Source organism: Stigmatopora argus, chromosome 4 (genome assembly GCF_051989625.1).
Source record: "Stigmatopora argus isolate UIUO_Sarg chromosome 4, RoL_Sarg_1.0, whole genome shotgun sequence".
Lineage (NCBI taxonomy): Eukaryota > Metazoa > Chordata > Actinopteri > Syngnathiformes > Syngnathidae > Stigmatopora > Stigmatopora argus.
The window spans coordinates 15,853,482-15,874,060 of record NC_135390.1 but is presented as its reverse complement, the minus strand read 5'-3'; the positions used below and the strand labels follow the sequence as shown (position 1 = coordinate 15,874,060).

Here is a 20,579-nt window from a genome sequence, read left to right as displayed (position 1 = left end):
GAGGACTACATGGCGGTACATGTACACCAGCACATGGCCACAAGAGTGCTTTCTATAGTATATATTTTCTTAATTTCTAGTTTAACTGCTGCATAAAATTGTAGCCGAAATGCAAAAGATATATATTTTTTGTCATACTTTGCCTATTTTGTTTTGTTTAAAGGAATGGTTTTCATTTAGATATTTCAGCAACAAAAAATCTCAGAGGTTCCTATTTCTTAAGGTATTATGTTAAAAGTAACTAATTGTTTTATATGTATATATACAATGTTGTGTTAAACCAACCAAAGGACCTAGAATCGAAGTGATTCTTGACCATGTTTTAATTTTGGCAATTATCTACCGTTGTTTAAAGAATCAATCCCATATCATCGTGAACTTAAGCAAAAGTAGTAGAATAAAAATACTCCTCAAAACCTTACAGGATACAGAATTATCATGTTATAGTTGAACTATTCAGTAATAATGAGTTCAAAAGAGAAAGACCAGGTTTTGCGCCAATTAGTCTTCCATTTTATTTCCATATTTGTGATGTGTATGACTTCTCAATTCCGCCCACTCTGATTGTAGTCATTTAAAAAATTATCACATCGCGAGCCTAGAAAGTTACTCTTTTTTGAGGTCCAATTTACCCAAAAGTTGCGAATTTTTGTTGTTGTATTTGGCAGAGCCTGCAATGCAATGTGTGAGCTTCCACACGCTCTCTCTTGAGGATTACACGAAACTGTTCCCAAGTGGAAGTCTAACAGGGAAAAGAAGCTGCCAAGGAAGCTTCCAGTCATTCAAAACAAGAGGCGGGGGGAAACAAGCCCAGAAGAGTTTGACATGATGAGACACTCTCCGCACAACAAAGAGCATTTGTTTGCGACTGTGCGAAAGTTGCGACTTTCCCCTTAAAATAAACTCCATGTTATTTTAGTCCGGGAGTCAAATATGCACAAACTAACATGGATTTGACTACATAGTACGCACATGTCAACAAGTTGTACGAGTGTAGGCGGCCTGTCAGACACAGAAAAGGTGGTGTTTACAGGGTGTACTCTTTTGAGGGTACAAGTTTGAAAATAGAGTCATTCCGCAGGTTACCGATTCCGATTGGGCTTACAGTTATTCTGATGATTTCTTGACATGATTTATGTACGCATGCAAAATGATTGACTCGTACTCCGAGTGGTTTCGGAGACCAAACAAATGAAACCGAAATAAAGGCTGGAACTTGGTACCCAGGGTAAATCGTAGGCTTTTCAAATCTGCTGTACGAATTCCACTGTTACGTTTCATTCGCAAGTTATTGGCCTCTCAAATGTGGATCTTTTTATGGGGATATCAAAAAGTCCATTTTCAAGGACCACCTATGAGAAAAGCAGCTCTTAAAGACAGTTAGGGGGCTTGTAAAGACCTCTGGTTACGGAAGACATTTTGCCCATCTTCATGTCCACCACGGTTATTAAACTTATTTTGCTTAATTTTCTATATCTTACCTCTATTTGGTACTTCAGTACTTCTTGCTCCACGATACTGACCTCCAAAACCCCCAATAAATTTAATTTGGTAATTCACGAGGCTATAAAGGTGGCGTTTCAGCCAATTTCTAGTGGGCCATAGCCCTGAAATCTCTTGGCGTATAAGTCTAAAATTTTGCAAGTGTTTGTTGTATGTATATGTAATGGTACCTACAGACTTTGATCCAAATCAGAGTTGGTCACCAGCAGACATTTTTCAACTTGGAGTTTTTACAGAACAATCCACTATCCATAATAAGAAGACCACTGCTTTTCTAACTTTGAGTTGGTTACAGCCATGTCATATAACTCTAATTTCTTAACATTCAGGAAAACCCATACGTGATGCGCAAGGACAACTACCAGGACTACCAGGGCAACGATCAGTATGAGGGATTCTGTGTGGACATGCTGAGGGAATTGGCGGATATCCTCAAGTTCTCCTTCAAGATCAAGCTGGTGGACGACGGTCTGTACGGCGCCCCGGAGCCTAATGGGTCTTGGACTGGGATGGTCGGCGAACTGATCAACAGGGTGAGCCATCCAAAGAGATATACATTAGTATAAGGGAAACTTTAAACGGCACGGTCAGCCTCTGTTTGGATTTAGACACCATTTTTTTTACAATGCCTGGCTACACTCTAGCTATAAATAAAACAATACGACTGGCTATAAATTTTCGGAACAGCTTCATTGTTATGCAGTACAGCTAGTGGAGACTCGCGGCAAACTGGCAAGCAAAGAAACTATCTGAGCTTGGGCTGTCTTCTGGCATTTTTGAATAATTGGATGATAATAAGTGGGTGGTGGATGTACAGGTGATGGATGGAGCTCGTCACTGTCCTCGTTTTTTCACACATTTGATCAATGCCAACGTTTGGAGTGGAATTATGAGCGTTGTGTGTTTCATGGATAATCGTCAAACTTAATCGCCAAGGTTTTTTTCCACACCCTCATGACTCACAACCTGTGCATTTATTGCTTAGCTATTTCTAATTTGGTGGTGATTGAAGGCGCTAGCTGCAATTTGGCTGGCCACTGATTCAGGTGCCCGTGGTTAGCTGGTATAAGTTCCTAGCGGTTCAGAAAATGAATAAAACGCAGTAGGAGTCTTCCCTAGATCACTTTCAAACCAAAATAGAAAATGTCATAACCAAAATATCTTTATTAACGATCTTCCCAAAAAGCAAAACTACCACACTAAATACATTTTTGGATTTCTATAAACAAACTATAAATAACGTGATTTTTATTTGAACAGATTTGTTGACCATACCTCCCAAAAGAATCCATGATCAGTCATGATAAATAATAATAATAATAATAATAATAATTATTATTATTATTATTAATCAAAATACATAATTATTCAAAATGAACTGGACGTCTATCATTGTCAGTGGCAGTTAACGAGTTAACTTGCACGCGGAACCACTGAATTCACAAAAAAAACAGTTAGTTTGGGGACCAAACAATGAAAACCAAAATGGCCTCGTCCCAGTGTGTTTCCTAACAGTGATTTTTTTTTCCGCCCTCCACTGTTTGCATAAGAACACACACACACATACACACGCACAACCCAGCTCACAGTTGCACACACATGAACTGTAGCCCAACTCTGTATTCTTGCTTCCTCAGTGGGGGAGCTTATCTGGGACAAACGCTGACTTGATCGTTCCCTCAAAGCGAACGCTTACATGGTCCAAAATGCTTCATGTTGTTTTCATGCATTACTTTTCCCTTCATCCCGTCCAAACATTGGGTGCATGTGACAACCATTTTGGGGAGGTGGGGCGAGGCTGGATAATGAGAGTGCCCCCTCGTTCTGCTTAATTACCATACAGTACACTTCAGCGGTCCCCTTGTGGGGTCTGCCACTCTGGTGCTCCACGCTCTAACCCCCCCTGAACCCCAGTTTTCTGCAAACCACTGTTGCCTGATCACTCTGGTCTAATTAGTCGCCCATGTTCATCAATTAGCTTGTAATGAAGGAGCTGGGGGAAGAAGGAGGAAGGCTTTGGGGGTGGGGTGGGGGGTTACGCAGGTGGAAATACCTGCCAAGCCGGTGCTTCCTCACAATTAGCTTCATTAAATTGATGGATAGAACTGGGAGATGGAAGCATTTACTCTTTTTTTTTCCCTTTTTTTAAGTGCATTCGAACAGTTGCGGATGCGCGGCTTCTGCTAGGGAGTGCGTGCTATTTTTCACACCCACCTGGCCACTTGTGTTTGCTTTGATTTTGATTTTATTATTTTTTTATCCTCCACTGCTACTCGATCTGACGCTCTCCATCCTCCGTATTTGATCTATTTTCATCTGTCCCGCAGAAAGCCGACCTGGCTGTGGCGGGCTTCACCATCACGTCGGAGCGTGAGAAAGTGATCGACTTCTCCAAGCCTTTCATGACTCTGGGGATCAGTATCCTGTACAGGGTCCATCTGGTAAGCACGTTTTCCGGGGCACATCCCTTTGGAGATTTCATTTTGTCTCTTTTTGACACGCTTTTACGCCTTTTGAAAGATTGCAGGCCAGAAGAGAATACAATACTTGTTGGGAAAAATTCTACCGAACACAGTCAGGGATATATTTGGATTAGGTTCCGATTTGAAGTTAGTGGAGCACACCTGAAATTAAATTTCATTAAAAGTTATTTAGGATTTTTTTGGATGCCTAATGTGTTGATTCATTCCTGACAAAATGGCCGAATTATATCTCTTCTGGTATTTATTGCCATTTTGAGGAGGTTATTCAGATTATTATTTTTTTCTTCATCACATTGCTCTCGTAATATTTTGTTTTTTTTTATTTTATTTTAAGTTAAGTTTGATAATAATTATAATTCATCCAGATTTTTCAAAGTGATTAGTAGGTTCTTGTAACTGGCATAATTATTCTTTTTCCTTATAATTAACAGCTGTTTCTTTCTGGGTCATTTTTTCATCATTTTTTCCCCCAGTGGGTTATTTAGTATCGTCAAAGTCTCTAGATAATATTACTTTTGCTAGTTTAAAAAGTCTTAAACAGTCACAAGTGGTGCAAATCTCTGCCTTAGCAGCTTTACATTACTAATGAGCATCTATGCTGTAGCATCGAAGAACACGGCAGTTCCCCGCTGTGTTGCATGCTGGGGGTTTTCCCTCAAACTGCTGAGACGTAACCTCTTTTTGTACCTCTCCGTCTGTCTCCTCCACGCTGATCCGTTTCCTCTTCAGGGTCGTAAACCGGGTTACTTCTCCTTCCTGGACCCTTTCTCGCCGGCCGTCTGGCTCTTCATGCTGCTCGCCTACCTGGCTGTGAGCTGCGTGCTCTTCCTGGCTGCAAGGTCGCTCATTGCATTACATTAGCGCGGGTCACCTGCTTGTCCGTTTGGCCTCGTTGCCTCCATCGATCACACATAGTATCCTGCCTTGCCCCTGCTAGGCTGAGCCCGTACGAGTGGTACAACCCTCACCCGTGCCTGCGCGAACGCCGGGACATGCTGGAGAATCAGTACACGCTGGGCAACAGCTTGTGGTTCCCCGTTGGCGGGTTCATGCAGCAGGGCTCCGAAATAATGCCCAGGGCCTTGTCCACCAGATGTGTCAGTGGCGTATGGTGAGTAAAATGGAAAATGTCTTGATTTTTCACGAAAACCAACCGAATTCCAGAATTTAGGATTGAAGAAAACATATTCAGCGAGTAAAATGAATAAATGATTCCATGATAGGTTTATTAATAGGTATACTTTAATAAAAGCAGAGAGACATCGTTGACATATTCCAGCTTTGAAACTTGCAAGTGAGAATCGTCCTGGCTCGTCCTCGCCACCGTGACATTCTGAAGAAACGGCATCCTCCTCTGTCCATTTAGTCGCGCATAATCAAAACACTTAAGGTAATCTGATTCAAACAATTGCATAAACTAACCGAATAACACCATTAAGGTCAAAAAACAACTCCCACAACAATTGCATATCAGGTCGGAACCCAAAACACCTGCGTAAGAATTTGCATAAGTAAGCATAATAATAAAGGTAAAAACCGAGCAACAGTATTTTTAAACAATATGCGAGTATTTTCGGAAGTTGATTCGATTATCGCCATCTGCCGGAATCCAAGTCAAAGCAATTTAAGAGTCCTTTGTAGATCTTTATTGCGAACTCAGATCAACAGTCCTCGGCCTGGAACATGGTGTCCTGTCCAGTCAATAGTCCCAATTTAAAATAAAACTCCTATACATATTAATGATTAAAATGCACATATAATAACATCCCTGAATAACCCAACAGAATGGAACAGATTAAGTTTGTCAATAAAACAGCGAGAATGCTGCCTTTTCCTATCAGTTCAGATGGATTGGACGCCTGTCAAAAACAATGGTTTTGTCAAAACGTTAGCCTGACATTTTTGGTGCGCAAGTTGTCAAAAATAGGGGACTAAAAATAGAAGTACTCCATCAGACAAGGCTTCTCAGCCTGGTATTTAATACACTGTGTATTATTAGTTCTCCGATGAAATGTGCATGTTCTGATTGCCAAAAATTACAAATTGAGTGTAGAATCAAATTTCCTCCTATGAGAAATTAAAGGATTGTTCCTCTGCCCAAAGCATGAATTATTAATCCCCAGTTTCTCCAAAAGAACTGGAGGAGTTGGATTAGATAGTGTGTACAGATCATATCGATTTAGACATTTAGCTAATGTAGCTCGTGGATGTTTTCCCTTGCCGAAAAGATTCAAGGGTGAAAATTAAATCACATGAAAACTGAGGCTCTCCCCAAAGCTCCACCCAGAATACAACTTATTTGCCCAACACTGGGGAACAATATTTACAAAAGTTTCCTAGAAATGGATCTGTCACCTCATTTATGGGTGCCCAATCCAAAATTTATCTCAGTCTTTCTCAATCCCATCCAAATTTTGGACTATAGGATTCAGATTTTATTTTTTTAAATCTGAAAAATAGACTGTAGAAAAAACCAATGTCTTATTTTATTATTTTCAAAAAACAAAATTCATTGAAGATTCAGCAATGTCTCCATTTGTATTTATTCCACAACAATATGAAAGAATACGTTAGCAATACTAATATGTTTTGAAGTGTTCCTCTCAAGGACTCTCACTTTTGATCCTCCAACTATACTCAGTCATCTTATATTGTTTATCTGAAGGGTAAATCTGACATACTAGAAAAAGATCACTGTAATTTTCACCAAGGCTCAGGGGAATGCACATAATAAAGGTGTTTTCTTCCACTTTGAGCGAAACAGGAGAGACATTGGTGGAAATAAGCGACCAGTCATTTTACGTAATCTGCCATCTGTTCAACCCATCACTTTACAGGTGGGCCTTCACCCTCATCATCATCTCGTCCTACACGGCCAACCTGGCCGCTTTCCTGACAGTGCAGAGAATGGAGGTTCCCATCGAGTCCCCGGATGACTTGGCGGACCAAACCAACATCGAATACGGGACCATCCACGGAGGCAGCACCATGACTTTCTTCATGGTAGGGCCTTTTTCTATTTTTCCCTTTTTGTTTGTACTCTCTTGATGCTTTGTGTAATGCGCCTTGACGCATTTGTCTTAATGTTTGTCCTCACATCTGCCACTTTATCTCCACTAGCGGTGGCACGCATTTAGGTGGCGGCATGACTGCCTTTGTTTGCTTACAAGAGCGCCTCGGGGCATCTGTGTTGGCATCTGTGTTTGCGCTACTCTTGCCTGTGCGCGTGTTTATGTTGTGTAGGTGTGTTTACATATGGGAATGCGAGTAGGTGAGTGTATATTTGTTTATTTGTGAGGGTAAGGCCATGCGCCAGTTTGTCAGTGTTTGTATTGTTTGGGGTATTGACGATCCTATAGTAGTTGCGTTGAGAATAATAACAATGTGCGTTGAGAATAATAGCAATGTGCTTAAGTCACTCTGATTTTGGATTGGATAACTTTATAACTTTATTCATCCCATATTCGGGAAATTTCGTTGTGACAGTAGCAAGAAAAGGCATAGTTATAAGTTAGACAGTACAGTCAAAGGCCGCAGAACAACAAAGCAAAAGCACAAAGTACAAAGCAAATCAAAGTCAATGGGATCATTAAGAATCACCAAATCATTAAGACAGAAAAGCAGCAAAAACACAAAACGAGCTACGAGTTTCAGTAGCAAAAACGGATTGACTCAAAAAGACGTAAAGTAGGACAAAAACTGGAACCACACACAGGAAGTCTTCCACTCCAGACTGTGACCGAGGTAGAGAATATGCAGAGTCACTCTTCCAAGCTTATCCGCACAGTTCCTCAGTCAGTAGTCTGGAGCTGAAGAAAACAGCAGCAGGGCAGAACTCCTCGACTCCGTTGCTGGTAAGCGCCGACAGCTCTTCCATCTTATCCCACGATAGAATGGTTGGTCAGAAGCGTTGCCTCTCCTCCCGGCACTTTTGTCCAGCTCCAAAACTCCGGCGGCACCGAGGTGTTGCTCCTTCCGCTGCGTATTGTAACAGCTAGTCCCATGTGTGTGACAGCGTAGGCATGGCTGAATTGTTCAAAAAAAAAAGAAGTAGCCGAAAGAAGCCAGGCTAACAGAACAAGGAAAGTTGTAAAAACATTAAAGTAAAAAGTATAAAGTACAAAGTAAAGTAAAAAGGGATGTATTAAGAAATATTAAAATGTAATTAAAAAAAGATAGAAGGGCTGTAAAACACGAAAAACATAAGAGTGTACTGCCACTGGCTCCCACGTGAACGGCGCCATCTTGGCATGACTGTAGCAGAAAACCAAAGAAGTGAAGAATTTTGAGATCAAAAAGTCCTCCAATTCTTGAATGAACAAAGTTCTCAGGATTTGACTTGCTGCATCCTATTCCGTTACAAACTCAATTGCGTAAATAATAGTTTGCCAATGCTACACGACTTCTTCTTCCCCACAGCACACAATACGCCCAGATAAAATATGTGATAGCGCACTCCAGACACTTAATCCTGTTGCTGTGTGTCTCCTAAATGCTTAGCCACCTGCCGCAGGCTCTACGAGCCCCGCCCGTCGTGGGGATGATGATGCATCGGCTCCATGCCACCGGCAAATAATGCATTCCCTCGAGTGAATTCGCTTTTTCTTGCCTGCGCCCGTCTATTTGGCGCTCATGTCCCCTCGTCATTATTCACAGTGGATTTTCATCTCTTCACAAACCTAGACGCAAACCCCTCCCGTTTATCTGCTATGCATCTTTTTTTTATTATTATCGTGACAGTCAAAATTTCACTTTTTTTTGTTATATCCTGACTGAATGCATTGATACTGCCATTTTTTAAATCACCAAGAATGCACAAGCTTAGGAAAGTATGCCAGAATGACTAATATGACCGCAAACATCTTAAAAAGAAAATAAACACAGGAGAGAAATCAGTCCATTCGTTTTTGGTGCCATCTATTTTATCCTGTGCAGGGTCATTAGTTAAAAATGGAGGTTAATTAATTTGGATTCAAGGCAGTTTGAATCTAAGATTCATCCAATATAAATCAGTAAAGTGAGAAATGTCTGTCTTTTACTTTTTACTTTTACATCATTGTGTGTGGCCCGGGAAAGTAAATAAATCATGAGTGCCGACTTTCTGTTTTAGGATCAAATTAAAATGAAGAGTCCATTTACAAAAAAATATCTAAATATTATATCTAAAATGGTCCGGCCCACATGAAATCGAGTTGACGTTAACGCGGCCTGCGAACCAACCCGAGTCTGACACCCTTGCTTTAGATAGTTCATCTTTATTCCATTAGAAAAACAGCACCAATTTTTAACACTAAAAAATACACAATAAATTTTCTCCACACTACTGCAGTTATTTTTTTATTTTACTTCTTGAAACTATCATTTTTTTAATCATAAGCACAACAGATGCTCTGTGATTTACACTGGCATAGAATGAAGATACTCATCAGTTTCTGTGATGTTTATAAGTGAATGAAAAACATCAGTTGTTACGCTGGCGACTGATTCAGGGTGTAGCCCACCTACTCCTTGTTGTTAGCTCTAGCACCCTCGTGACCCTTGTGAGGATAGGCCTTGGGAATTGCCATGAAATTTACTTTAAGAACAAATTTTGTGTAGATGTCCACTGTAGAAGTCACAGTGCATTACAATCCACCCTTGTTGACTGTGCAGAACTCTCGCTACCAGACGTACCAGCGCATGTGGAACTACATGAACTCCAAGCAGCCAATCGTGTTTGTCAAAAGCACCGAGGAGGGCATCGCCCGCGTGGTCAATTCCAAGTATGCCTTCCTGATGGAGAGCACCATGAACGAGTACCACCGCGGCCTCAACTGCAACCTAACGCAGATCGGGGGCCTGCTGGACACCAAGGGATACGGGATCGGCATGCCGCTGGGTACGTGGTATCCGCTCTCTCTTCGCTGCTGCGCTTGTTACGGCGCGGCGAGGAAAGTAGGTCAGATTACCGCCTGTGCACGCTAGATCCGTTTATCTACACCCCGGAATCTTAATCAACAAAAAGAATCTTCAAGTATTCCAATATCCCGAATAGATGCTCCTATTTTTAATTAGCGCCACGCTGCCAATTTATTTTTCCCATCTCTCGTTTGAACATACAGTTAATTGACCCACTAAGACGCAGAGTCATTCACATTTTTTTTTGTCATTTTGCTGGAGAGTGAAAGTTTTATGGATGCAATATAATTGCGGAGATTTATATTGGTGTGATTTATATGGCAATGATTACTTATGCGGAATACTTGCTTTTATAGAAATTGTTTTTTCTTTTCTTTTTTTAAATCAGTCATCTTGCAAGTGCACGTTGGCGTGGTAGTGCAATTGCCCGTAAAATTTAATAAAACATTCAAAAATAATAAATTAATTATTTTTCAGTTCATTTTTTGTTTTTTTCCTCCTAAGTTTTCTTTTAAAATTGTGCTTTCATTTCGCAGAAAATTCTTTCCAATTTTACTAACTGCTTTATGTAATTATCATATTAAAAATGCATTTTTCTTTCTCTTATAATAACGGCCTATTGTTGCAACGACAAAAGTACAACAGCTAAAAATTGGCCAAACAACAATGGAACATTTTTTTGCACCTTCATTTGGTCAGGTGATTAAAAAAAAACTGATATTGAAGAACTGCTCCTTTTAATCAAGACCTCATTCAATGATAAATTGAGGAACAGCTTTTCTCTCAGATGCTTCATTCTGTCTGTAATCTTCCTCTTAATTTGCCATCAATCCTCCTTTCTTTCCCTTACGACACAGACAAACACTCCCCTTTCCTTTTTTTCTCGCTCATCCCGCTTCTTTTCTTCCTCCTCCTTTAGGCTCGCCATTTCGAGACGAGATCACGCTGGCCATTCTCCAGCTGCAGGAGAACAACAGGTTGGAAATCTTAAAGAGGAGGTGGTGGGAGGGAGGACAGTGTCCCAAAGAGGAGGACCACCGTGCCAAAGGTCAGTTTCCTGCTGATGACAGTCTCTTTTACAAAACAAGTCATTATGTACATTTTCTTAACTGCATCTTTAATATATTTTTTGAGGAATTTATCATTTTATTCATTCATTTTCCTCAGATATTATCATCACAACTAAATGGATTGCCAGCCAATCACAGGGCACATGTCGACAAACAACCTTTTATATTCAAAGTCAGATTATGAAGAATTTGGAGTGTCAAATTATCTTACTATGCATAATTTTCACCTATCCATCAAAATTTCACACATCATGACAAATATATTGTTGTTTTAAAACGTTCTTGTAATATTACCAATCAACATATTTTGATATCTAGCGAACCACTTGACCACTATATTTTCATATTTCAAAATGAAAGAAAACTTTGTTATATTCATTTTTTTGTAGGGCTTCCATAAATTAATTACTTTATTTCTAATGCTATTAGCTGACTAATTCAATATAAACCGTATTGCATGAGCAAGTTCCTGCTCTAATATTAGCATTTTTAGCATTCAGTTTCTGTTTCAAGTATGTGCAAATTAAGATCATAGTATTTTTCAAATATTTCTGAAATTTTCATGAAAACTGATTCAAAATAAATGGAAGATAAAATAAGAAAAATGCCAGGTGATACTTTTGTCTTGACACTTTAGCTGCCAATGTAAATTAGATCTATGTACATAAAAAGAAATATAACTATTTTTAAATATAAGAGAGGGAAATCAGATGAATAAAATTTGAAAAATGAGGCACCATGCATTACAACACGAAACAATTCATCTATTTTTAGGTTCTGTTTTCACATTGGAACAATTTTCGTCCCGCAGGTCTTGGCATGGAAAACATTGGGGGCATTTTTGTGGTGCTCATCTGCGGCCTCATCATTGCCGTGTTTGTGGCTATTATGGAGTTTGTATGGTCGACACGCCGCTCGGCAGAGACAGATGAGGTATGCCCCCATACCTGCCCTCGCCGAACCCACAGACACACCCCAGTAGGTTCCCGCCAACCCTTTTCCTCCTTTTTTTTCCTTGTTTGTTTGTGTGTGCATGTATTTGAGCGTGATTGGATTATTTTCCCGAATTGTCTCCATTTGTGTGTGTTGTAAAATTTGATTTGAGTTTTGCCACCTTGCATGCCAGTTGAGATCTCAAGATAGCGATAAGAATCAATGGAAACAAACTATCAGTTCAAACATGCAACCAAGTATTTCATATGGTAAGGTAGAGTCCATTTTTTGCATGTTCAGCCTGCTTTTTAGGACCCTTTGCACCCCTGAGTGTGAAGCATAAATGTCAGTCATGTAGTGTTTGTGGGCTAAACGTGGCCGTACAAAGAAAAGCTAGTGTGAAATGCCAATATTTGCTTGCAAAATGCGTTGTGATCCAACTTTAAATGTCATAATGTATTTTATTTCACACACCTCATATCAAGGGTTCTCAAACTGGGGGATCGCCACGAGGAGTTCGTGAGAAATTATGTTGTATCGTTTAAAAAGTGCATACCTGCCGCGCGTGCAACAGCACACTAGTCAATTAAACATGTTTAATGAATTAACCTTTCGCTCCGGGCCAATGAAAAGCTCTAATATGGTTATGACGTATCAAAGCTGACATCGCTGCACAAATTAAAAAAAATGTTTTTATAAGATGCATCATTAAACTATGCAAATTAGCTTTCACTTCTCTCACAAAGGTTATTTTTCCAGAAGATTTTTGAGCTAGACATTTGTGCAAAAAAAATATTTGGGAGTTGTTCCTTTGTTTCCTTTTTGATGGCTATTCCAAAACAAAACAAAAATATTTGCATATAATCTGACAAGAAATGGTAAACAGTTTTTTTTGTACTTGAAATTTGATGAAACAAGGCCAAAGTTAAAAAAAACCAATGTTTTCATTTCAAAATGGACTTTCAACCCTCATTTTTATCATTTGTGGAAAGTCGGCATCAACACCTTGCCACTTGCAGTACTGCATTTTAGCAACTGCTTAAGGCAGCTCTATCTTTTTCTATCTGTAAAATCCAGTGTAGGAACCTGATTGGAATGGACCATCACAACAACAAAAAATACAGCGACTTACACACAACAGGAAACGGCAATTCTTTTTTTTACACTTGAAAACTGTCCTCCACTACTTTTTTTTGTCCAACCACAAAAATACATGGCTAGGTTGTCAAGAAAGAAATGGATTGATTTAATAGTATTATAAGAGGAGTCATTGGGAAAAAATATATACTTGTAAGGGGTTCCATTAGCAACCACTTTTAAAAATTACTTTATGAACAAAATTAGTTTGTGAACCCCTGCCTCACATGTTACACTGGTAGCCTTCGTCTTCCATCTTTTGGATTACTTCTTCCTCTTCTTCTTTTCCCCCCATCTCACTGTTGCTGTCTCCCTCTTTTTCTCTCTTTCTCTGTCCGTCATCTGTCCATCAGTCTGTGTTCTCTGACAAAGAGTACTGTTTCTGTTTATGTGAGCCCATGACTTTTTCTTTTGAATGCTCTTTGTTGTGAAGTAGTTTGGGTGAATTGTGAGTGTATGTTGCTAGCCTGCCTGAATGTCCATGTTATCATAATAAAATGTCCATGAACTGAACCAGCGGTCCACAAACACCAAGCCGCGGACCGGTACTTTAATGGGGGACTTTAGTTACTATGACGCAAGGATGTTGAAAATCAGGCACAGTTGCAATCCAACATTGCGAAATATAGGCCGGCAGACTTAGAAAGCAAGGCAATGAAAACTTCAACATTTTTTCTGAACCTTGTAGATTGCTTTCATTTCTAGCATTCACTTGTAGTGGCATCACATGAACCAAATTACTGTAATTTTTGATTACCTTAAGGCAGGGGTGTCAAACTTGGGTTGGTTCGCGGGACGCATTAACGTCAACTCCATTTCATGTGGGCCGGACGATTTTAGATCTAATATATATATATATATATATATATATATATATATATATATATATATATATATATATACATATATATATATATATATATATATATATATATATATATATATATATATATATATATATATATATATTTAAATTGGATTAAAAGAACTGGATCAAAAGCCATATATAGTCCGTTTTTATAGATCTAAAGCAATGTTTATTTGAGCTTTTTTTTCTTAGTATTGGAAAATGTCTTTTAATCATGTTTTTTTTATTTCAAATGGAAACAAAATATTTTTTTAAAGTGGAAAATGAAAAATATTTGTGTATTTATTTTTAGATTTTACAAAATGCTTTTTGAACTAAAAACACAAAAGAAAAAATTGATTGAAAAACTGCAATGATTGATTTTAAAAAGGGGAAAATCAGGAAATGTAATGTACATCTATCATCATTAGAATTTGATCCGAAAATAGAAACTCGTGATTTACTTTCTCGGGCCTCACAAAATGATGCGGTGGGCCAGATTTGGCCCCGGGCCGGCACTTTGACACCAGTGCCTTAAGGCATACCTGACACACACTACCACACAGCAAATTTACAAGATTACTGTGCGGGTAGAAGTGTATTATAGTTCGAAAATTACAGAGTAGACTGGATCTATGTGACTCTCTTTGAGTGTTAATGTCTTTTATTACCCAAAGATAAATCTGGCTCACTAGTGTGCAGGACTTCCAATATTCACTGTCCTCCCAAAAAATCTGAATATTTTTTCAAAGCAATTTTGTTTTGTAATGGGTTTTTACAGCATACTAAATTTCATGCACGCACATGTTTAAAAAAAAAACAGCTGACCAAATACTTTTCAACCATTTATTTTGAATGAAAGCTCAAGCGCAAGATAACAGTTAGACAACTCACATGCAGAAGATTTTTGGAACACCATCAGGACCATCCCTTAACCTCCTAGGACCTGTCGTCCAAATGTGTGGACATCACATTTTTGGTTGTCACAAGACTACAATGTTAAATTTTGGACTACAAGGGCCTGGCTTATGATGTTGACATCATTTTTCTCCGAAAAAACATCATCTAAAAAGATAATTCTTGGTTTTTACACTCATCAGGTCCTAATTTGCCTAAATATCAAAGAGAAAATAAAAATGCATGCCTTGCAAGTGTCTGGGTCTTAGGAGGTTAACACAGAATACAGTACACAATATGAAAACAGTATTTTTTTAAACATCATATGTTCTTGTGATCGAATGCATAGCATGTTTCTAAGTGTGTTTTAATACAATTGAAATAGTTATTTTTTATATATAGTTGGCAGATTTTTAAGCCAGTGAGGGTGTGTGTGTAATGAACCCCCCAATAATATGGGTTCTCTGCGACTGTAGTTGTTCCCTTATTTTCTTTGAAGTGAAACCGTTCCGTGGTGCAAAAGATGTTGGGGACCGCTGAACTAAACAACATTGGGTGTTGCCGTGTTTCTGGATGATAATAACTCTCTCTGCTCTTTGGAAACTCTTCCCATCCCAAAAATCCATTTCCCCTCATTCCCGTCTCTCGATTCCCTGTTACCACGTCCGCTGCTCCTGCAACTTTGTTTTTTTTTGTTTTTTTTTTGCTGCTTTGTGTCCAATCCTTTTGAGCCTTTTTTTCACCTTTTCTGTTCTTTTTCCCGCTCATGTGCCGTCTCGTTCTGCTGCCTGCCGACTCTTTGTCTTTCTTTTCCTTCCCTTTCGTCTTGACTTTCCCCGACTTCCTCTCCTGCTGCTTGCCCCCTTCCCGGTTGTCCTTTTAGGTGTCTGTCTGTCAGGAGATGGTCAACGAGTTTCGAAACGCCGTCTCCTGTAAAAAGAGCTCACGGCTGCGTCGCCGCCGCCCGCTCAGTAGCTCAGCGGCGGCCCTTCGACACCCCAACCGCTTCGCCCTGGGGGCCGCGCGACCCTTGCGCCTGGTCCGAGAGATGCGCATGAGCAACGGCAAACTTTACAGCGGATCGGGCCCTCTCACCGGCGCGGTCGGAGGAGGCGCGGGGCCACCCGATCTGGGCCCTGGTCCCCAACGGCTTCTTGAAGATCCCCTCGGCGCCAACGCCACCCCGCCGCCACCGGCGCCCACCCAGATCATGTTGCCGAGCCGCAGTTGCACCCACGTGAGAATCTGCCAGGAGTGTCGCCGGATCCAGAGTCTCAGATCGGACAGCAGTTTGGGTTCGAGCGTTACGAGGATACCGCCGTCATCGGCGCCCCTGCCCCGGCTGGCCCCGCCGCCTCCCCCGTCCACATCCAACACGGACAGTGAGGGCGGAGGGGGTCCCAGCCCCAGGCGGCTGCACAGCCCCCCACATCACCCCGTCCGGTCCATTCCACTTCAACAGAACTTAAACAAAGCGGACCTCCTAGGGGAGCAGGCCTGATGGTGAAAGCACGTACTGCTTAATCCCGAAACTGGGGAAAATATTAAAAGACAAGCAGATAAATGGACGTAAAAAAAAATCAAGCGGATACAAAAACACGGAAACTCAAACCTGATGTCCGGGTGACCTTGAAGTCTGCTGAGAAAGCGGCAGCTGCTCGCATGCGCTTTTGAACACTCCCTTCAAAACAGAATTGATGGAAGTGCTCATGGCCAAACCGCGCTTTTGATTCTTTCTCTACTGTGCGTGAGAGAGGTATTTTAATCCCCCCACCCTCTTTTTTTTCTTCCGTTGACACTACCTGGAAGCTAACGGTCTCATTCACTGGAGGACGTGTTGTACCTGTATGCTGTTTTAAATTCAACTCAAAGACTTCTTGAGGATTATTACATGTTTTATTCATTTTTGTCTTGTTTTGTTGCCATTTGTTCTAAGTGGGAGTTCAATAAAAAGCCTTGTATGTGACAATTGGAGTGGATTACGACAACAATCATGAGTATGGCTAATTAAGTTTGCGAATTTTGTGTCCCTCTCTTTTTTGCCCCCTCTATTGGAAGGATGGAAGTCAACAGTGTGCAAACAGACACACAAATCTGGTCTAGTTCATTCATACAAATGTGTGTGTGCTGTGTGTTTTTATGTAAAGTGTCAGAGTTTACAGTAAGCAAAACCCTTAGCGAACAGAAGAGCACTCCTCTACTAAAGTTTATTGGGATATACTTGGGATGTTAATGTCCTTTGTTGTCCAAGTCCCTTCACCGTGAGATATAAGTTAAGATAGAAATAAGGCAAAAAGATAGAAAAAGCAGTGAGGAGTTCATCCTTTGCGATTACACAGTTTGTGATCCTTTAATTCTGGGCATCTTTTTAAAGCAGTTTGCTAATGCGCCAGCAAGCTGTGTCTGCAGCTACAGACTTGGCTGTCCAGAACGGAGGCCTTGTGCCAGAACGATGGACTCAACACAGCCTCGTCAATACTGTCTCAAGCTTTTGATTACCTAATTACTCCCCTCGCCTGGCCAAGGAGGGGGGAAGCGCTCCGGAATTGAGCACGCTGACAGCATACTAATGGCTGCAATACGTGTTTTTTACTAATGACTGCCTGACTTTTAACTGCAAGTTGTTAACGTTACGGGGCCCTGCCGTTTACAGCGAAACACTAAAGTGGTCGGAAGTTTGCAACAGCGTCATGAATTCTTGGTAGCTGCCTTGCCATCACTTTACCCCAATGATAAATCTATTTCATTGACCTGACTAACATTTGTCAATCTCCACTTCTCCCTTACGTGAAGGATGCGCAGTTGCCATGGTCATTATATTTTTTTTCCTGGTAGTCACAGTTTTGTTTTTTTAATTTGAGGAAAAATTGCAAAAGAAGAAATGGCTTAAAACTGTGCAGGCAAAACATTTTAAACAGCGGCCCAAAAATTCTGAATGGCCTGGCCCATTAAACTCCACCATTAACTCTTACAATGAACACCAACTTCAATTGATCCCTTTAAATCTTTAGCCCTTGTGATCCAACTCCTTGGAGTACTTCCCTTACATACTAAAACCCCAACTTCCTAACTTGGGGATTTAGTAACCTACTAAACGAACCACCAACCCTTCCACATGAACAATAATAATTCAGGTCTATTACTTTTGAACTCTGAACCACTACCATGTTCTCTAACTTTCTCTTATTGTCGTCAGTGGCACCTAACCACTATCACTAATAATTCCCCTTAAACCTTGACCTGACAGTCTTCTCTTAAAACTTTCCTCTTGAACACCAGCGTAACACACCTATAAACTTTACCCCCGCCCTCTGCCAAAGCCAACAACCACAAATCTTTTAAGTCCTCATCTGCCTGAATGTCTTTCACTGACCTTCCTAAAGCATTAAACTTTCAAACACCTTGACCTTTACCCCCACAGTCTAAAGCACCAGCATTATACGTTAGACCTTGCCATTGTCCACTGTCGAACTGTTAACCTTTAAATTTTGTACTGATGGTTGATAGTTGCATGAGACATCTTTTCAAGGTTCACTCGGTGTTGAAATCTTGGCTCCCAATTGTCATTGTCTCACTGGATGCGATACTTTACCCAACCTACCGGTATGAAAGGATCGGGGAAGTGAGTCATTGGTGGTGGCCAAAGCTCCCAATTGTCATTGTTTCATTGGACACGATACTTTACCCAACCTACCAGTGTGAAAGTATCAGGAAAATGAGTAGTTGGTGGTGGCCAAAGGCGCAAATTGGCTGCTTGCCCAAGGACAGCTGTGGCTACAATAGTAGCTTATTGCCACCTGAATAGGGAGTTAATGAATAATGCTTTGCAAAATGTCTTTGAGTGTTCTGAAAAGTGTTACAGAACTCCCATGCATTATCATCGTTATTATTATTATTATTATTTAGTTTCAGTTAAACCACCAATCTCCTGATTCGGAACAATAAACCCCCCACCTAGACAATCCTTAAAGAATATGTGAATTTCCTTTGTCTTCTTTAATAGTGGTTATGGTTAGTGGTTAAGGTTAGGCAAACTGTCTGGCAACGAAGTGTCCGGCGACAAATTGTCCGTCAACAAAGTGTCCGGTCGACGAAGTGTCCGGTCGACGAACTGTCGGGCGACGAAACGTCCGTTCGATGAACCGTCCGGGGACCAAGCGTCCGGCGACGAAGTGTCCGTCGACGAAATGTCCGGTCACGCCACTGCCACATGAAAAAACGGTCCATTATCAGCCAAACCCCTTTAAACATTCTTTCCCTACAAGGCTCTTTATTAACCCCTTTGACCCTTCACTGTCCATGACTTCAAGCGTCCATGTTTAATTCAGACAGAATATAGGATACGTGTCCCTTTTCTTGGTTCTTACAGTGTTCAGTAATATGGATAGGACACTTGGTCTGGTCATGTCGAGGTCAGCAGAAAAAAACTAGTCTGTGTTGCAGTTTAGACCTAATTAGTCCCCAAGATATTGCCAGCAGATCGTCCAGAGGAAACTAAATGAAAGGAATTGTTGGATGTTATAAAATTCCCTGCTCACTTGTTCAACGATCATGTTCGCTTGTCTCCTGTCTTTGAAGTTGCTGACGCTGAAGCTTATGTATGTAATGTTCTGACGCCTCATTTTCCTCGCTCCCTTAATGGCTGTGCACTTTCGTAGCATACTATCTCTGATTTACTTTAAGCCGTGTAAATTGAACCAAATTTGCGCATTTTCCACTCTATTGCGATCAAAGGCCTCAGTCCCGGGTGTTTATGAAAGATTGTCCCGAATGATTATCCTTTGTTGTGTGTTCCTTTTTTCTTTCCCCTGTGGCTATAGCGGAGTATTTCACAAATATACTCATTACTTCAAAATTTGAGCTTTTATTTTTTTTCTCCTTCTCAAAAAAAAGTATTTAAGGTCCGATTGCTGATAGACGTCCTTTTTGAATTGGAAGGTCTGGCAGTGATCATACATTGCCAACCTTCCAGTCAAAATGGACTGGACATTTTTTACCGTCAATGGAAGACAAATGATTATCTATAGTTCTGTTATTGTTAAAGAACATTGCTTATTTTCCAAGCTATGGCTTAAGTGGGGTGCAAATATTAATTATTTGGACCAGATTTATTTGTCTCAGCAGAAAAGTGAAAGCTTATTCATTGTGTATTGTGGTGTGTCAATAGTGATTCTGACCGTACTAATCTGCTAAAAAAGGGTTGTGCCTGACAATCGTAAATGTTGCCATCCGATTCCTTGTGTGCGGTTAAACTCCAAATGCTAATTGCTCACTCTGATATTTCTATATGCTATCACTGAGCCTAATTTAGGTAATTTTCTTCCAAGTACTACTTTCCTTTTAATTTTTTGCTCACTAGAGCACCAAGTTCCCTCTCACATGTTAGCCTTGGTACTACAACAGACGTTGTTTTTTCTAATATGCTGTGTTGCTCCTTTTAAGTCCGCCACATGCGCCACAAGAGCTTTAAGCACGACTTTTTCCCCCTTGGCATGTGTGTATTCGCCATTTAATAATTTGTTAAGATGTTATAAATCAGTACCAATGTTCCCTCTTTGCTGGTAAACTTCATCTAAGATTCATTCCGCGTCCCTCTCAAGCACAGAGGTGATGTTAAAGAGGAGGGGTGGGGACCATTATCAGAACTCGGCAGTCTGCAATCAAGTGTGTGGTCCAAGAGTATTCTGTACACAATGTGTCCCTTGTTTATGTTTGATGACTTTTATTTTTCGCTTTCCATTTTTCTGCCAGCTTTAAATCATCACAATTGTGAGGCCAACGAGATTAAACACGTGAATAACTGTTCAAGTA

General features: G+C 40.4%; 1 protein-coding gene across 5 annotated transcripts in view; it reads left to right on the top strand.

The window, feature by feature from the left end:
- grik5 (glutamate receptor, ionotropic, kainate 5) overlaps nucleotides 1–20,579 on the top strand; it is a 146,945-nt gene that overhangs the window by 117,156 nt on the left and 9,210 nt on the right. For 3 of the 5 annotated variants that reach the window (XM_077597715.1, XM_077597716.1, XM_077597717.1), the window contains exons 13-21: nucleotides 1,833–2,036; nucleotides 3,831–3,944; nucleotides 4,716–4,825; nucleotides 4,924–5,097; nucleotides 6,824–6,989; nucleotides 9,639–9,864; nucleotides 10,804–10,932; nucleotides 11,766–11,932; nucleotides 15,652–16,737. In XM_077597715.1, coding sequence (XP_077453841.1) covers nucleotides 1,833–2,036; nucleotides 3,831–3,944; nucleotides 4,716–4,825; nucleotides 4,924–5,097; nucleotides 6,824–6,989; nucleotides 9,639–9,864; nucleotides 10,804–10,932; nucleotides 11,766–11,932; nucleotides 15,652–16,269 — 1,908 coding nt within the window. In that variant the 3' untranslated portion in view covers nucleotides 16,270–16,737. Of the gene's footprint in view, nucleotides 1–1,832; nucleotides 2,037–3,830; nucleotides 3,945–4,715; nucleotides 4,826–4,923; nucleotides 5,098–6,823; nucleotides 6,990–9,638; nucleotides 9,865–10,803; nucleotides 10,933–11,765; nucleotides 11,933–15,651; nucleotides 16,738–20,579 lie in introns of those variants that run through there. The other 2 variants (XM_077597718.1, XR_013299850.1) reach the window with 2 other exon arrangements.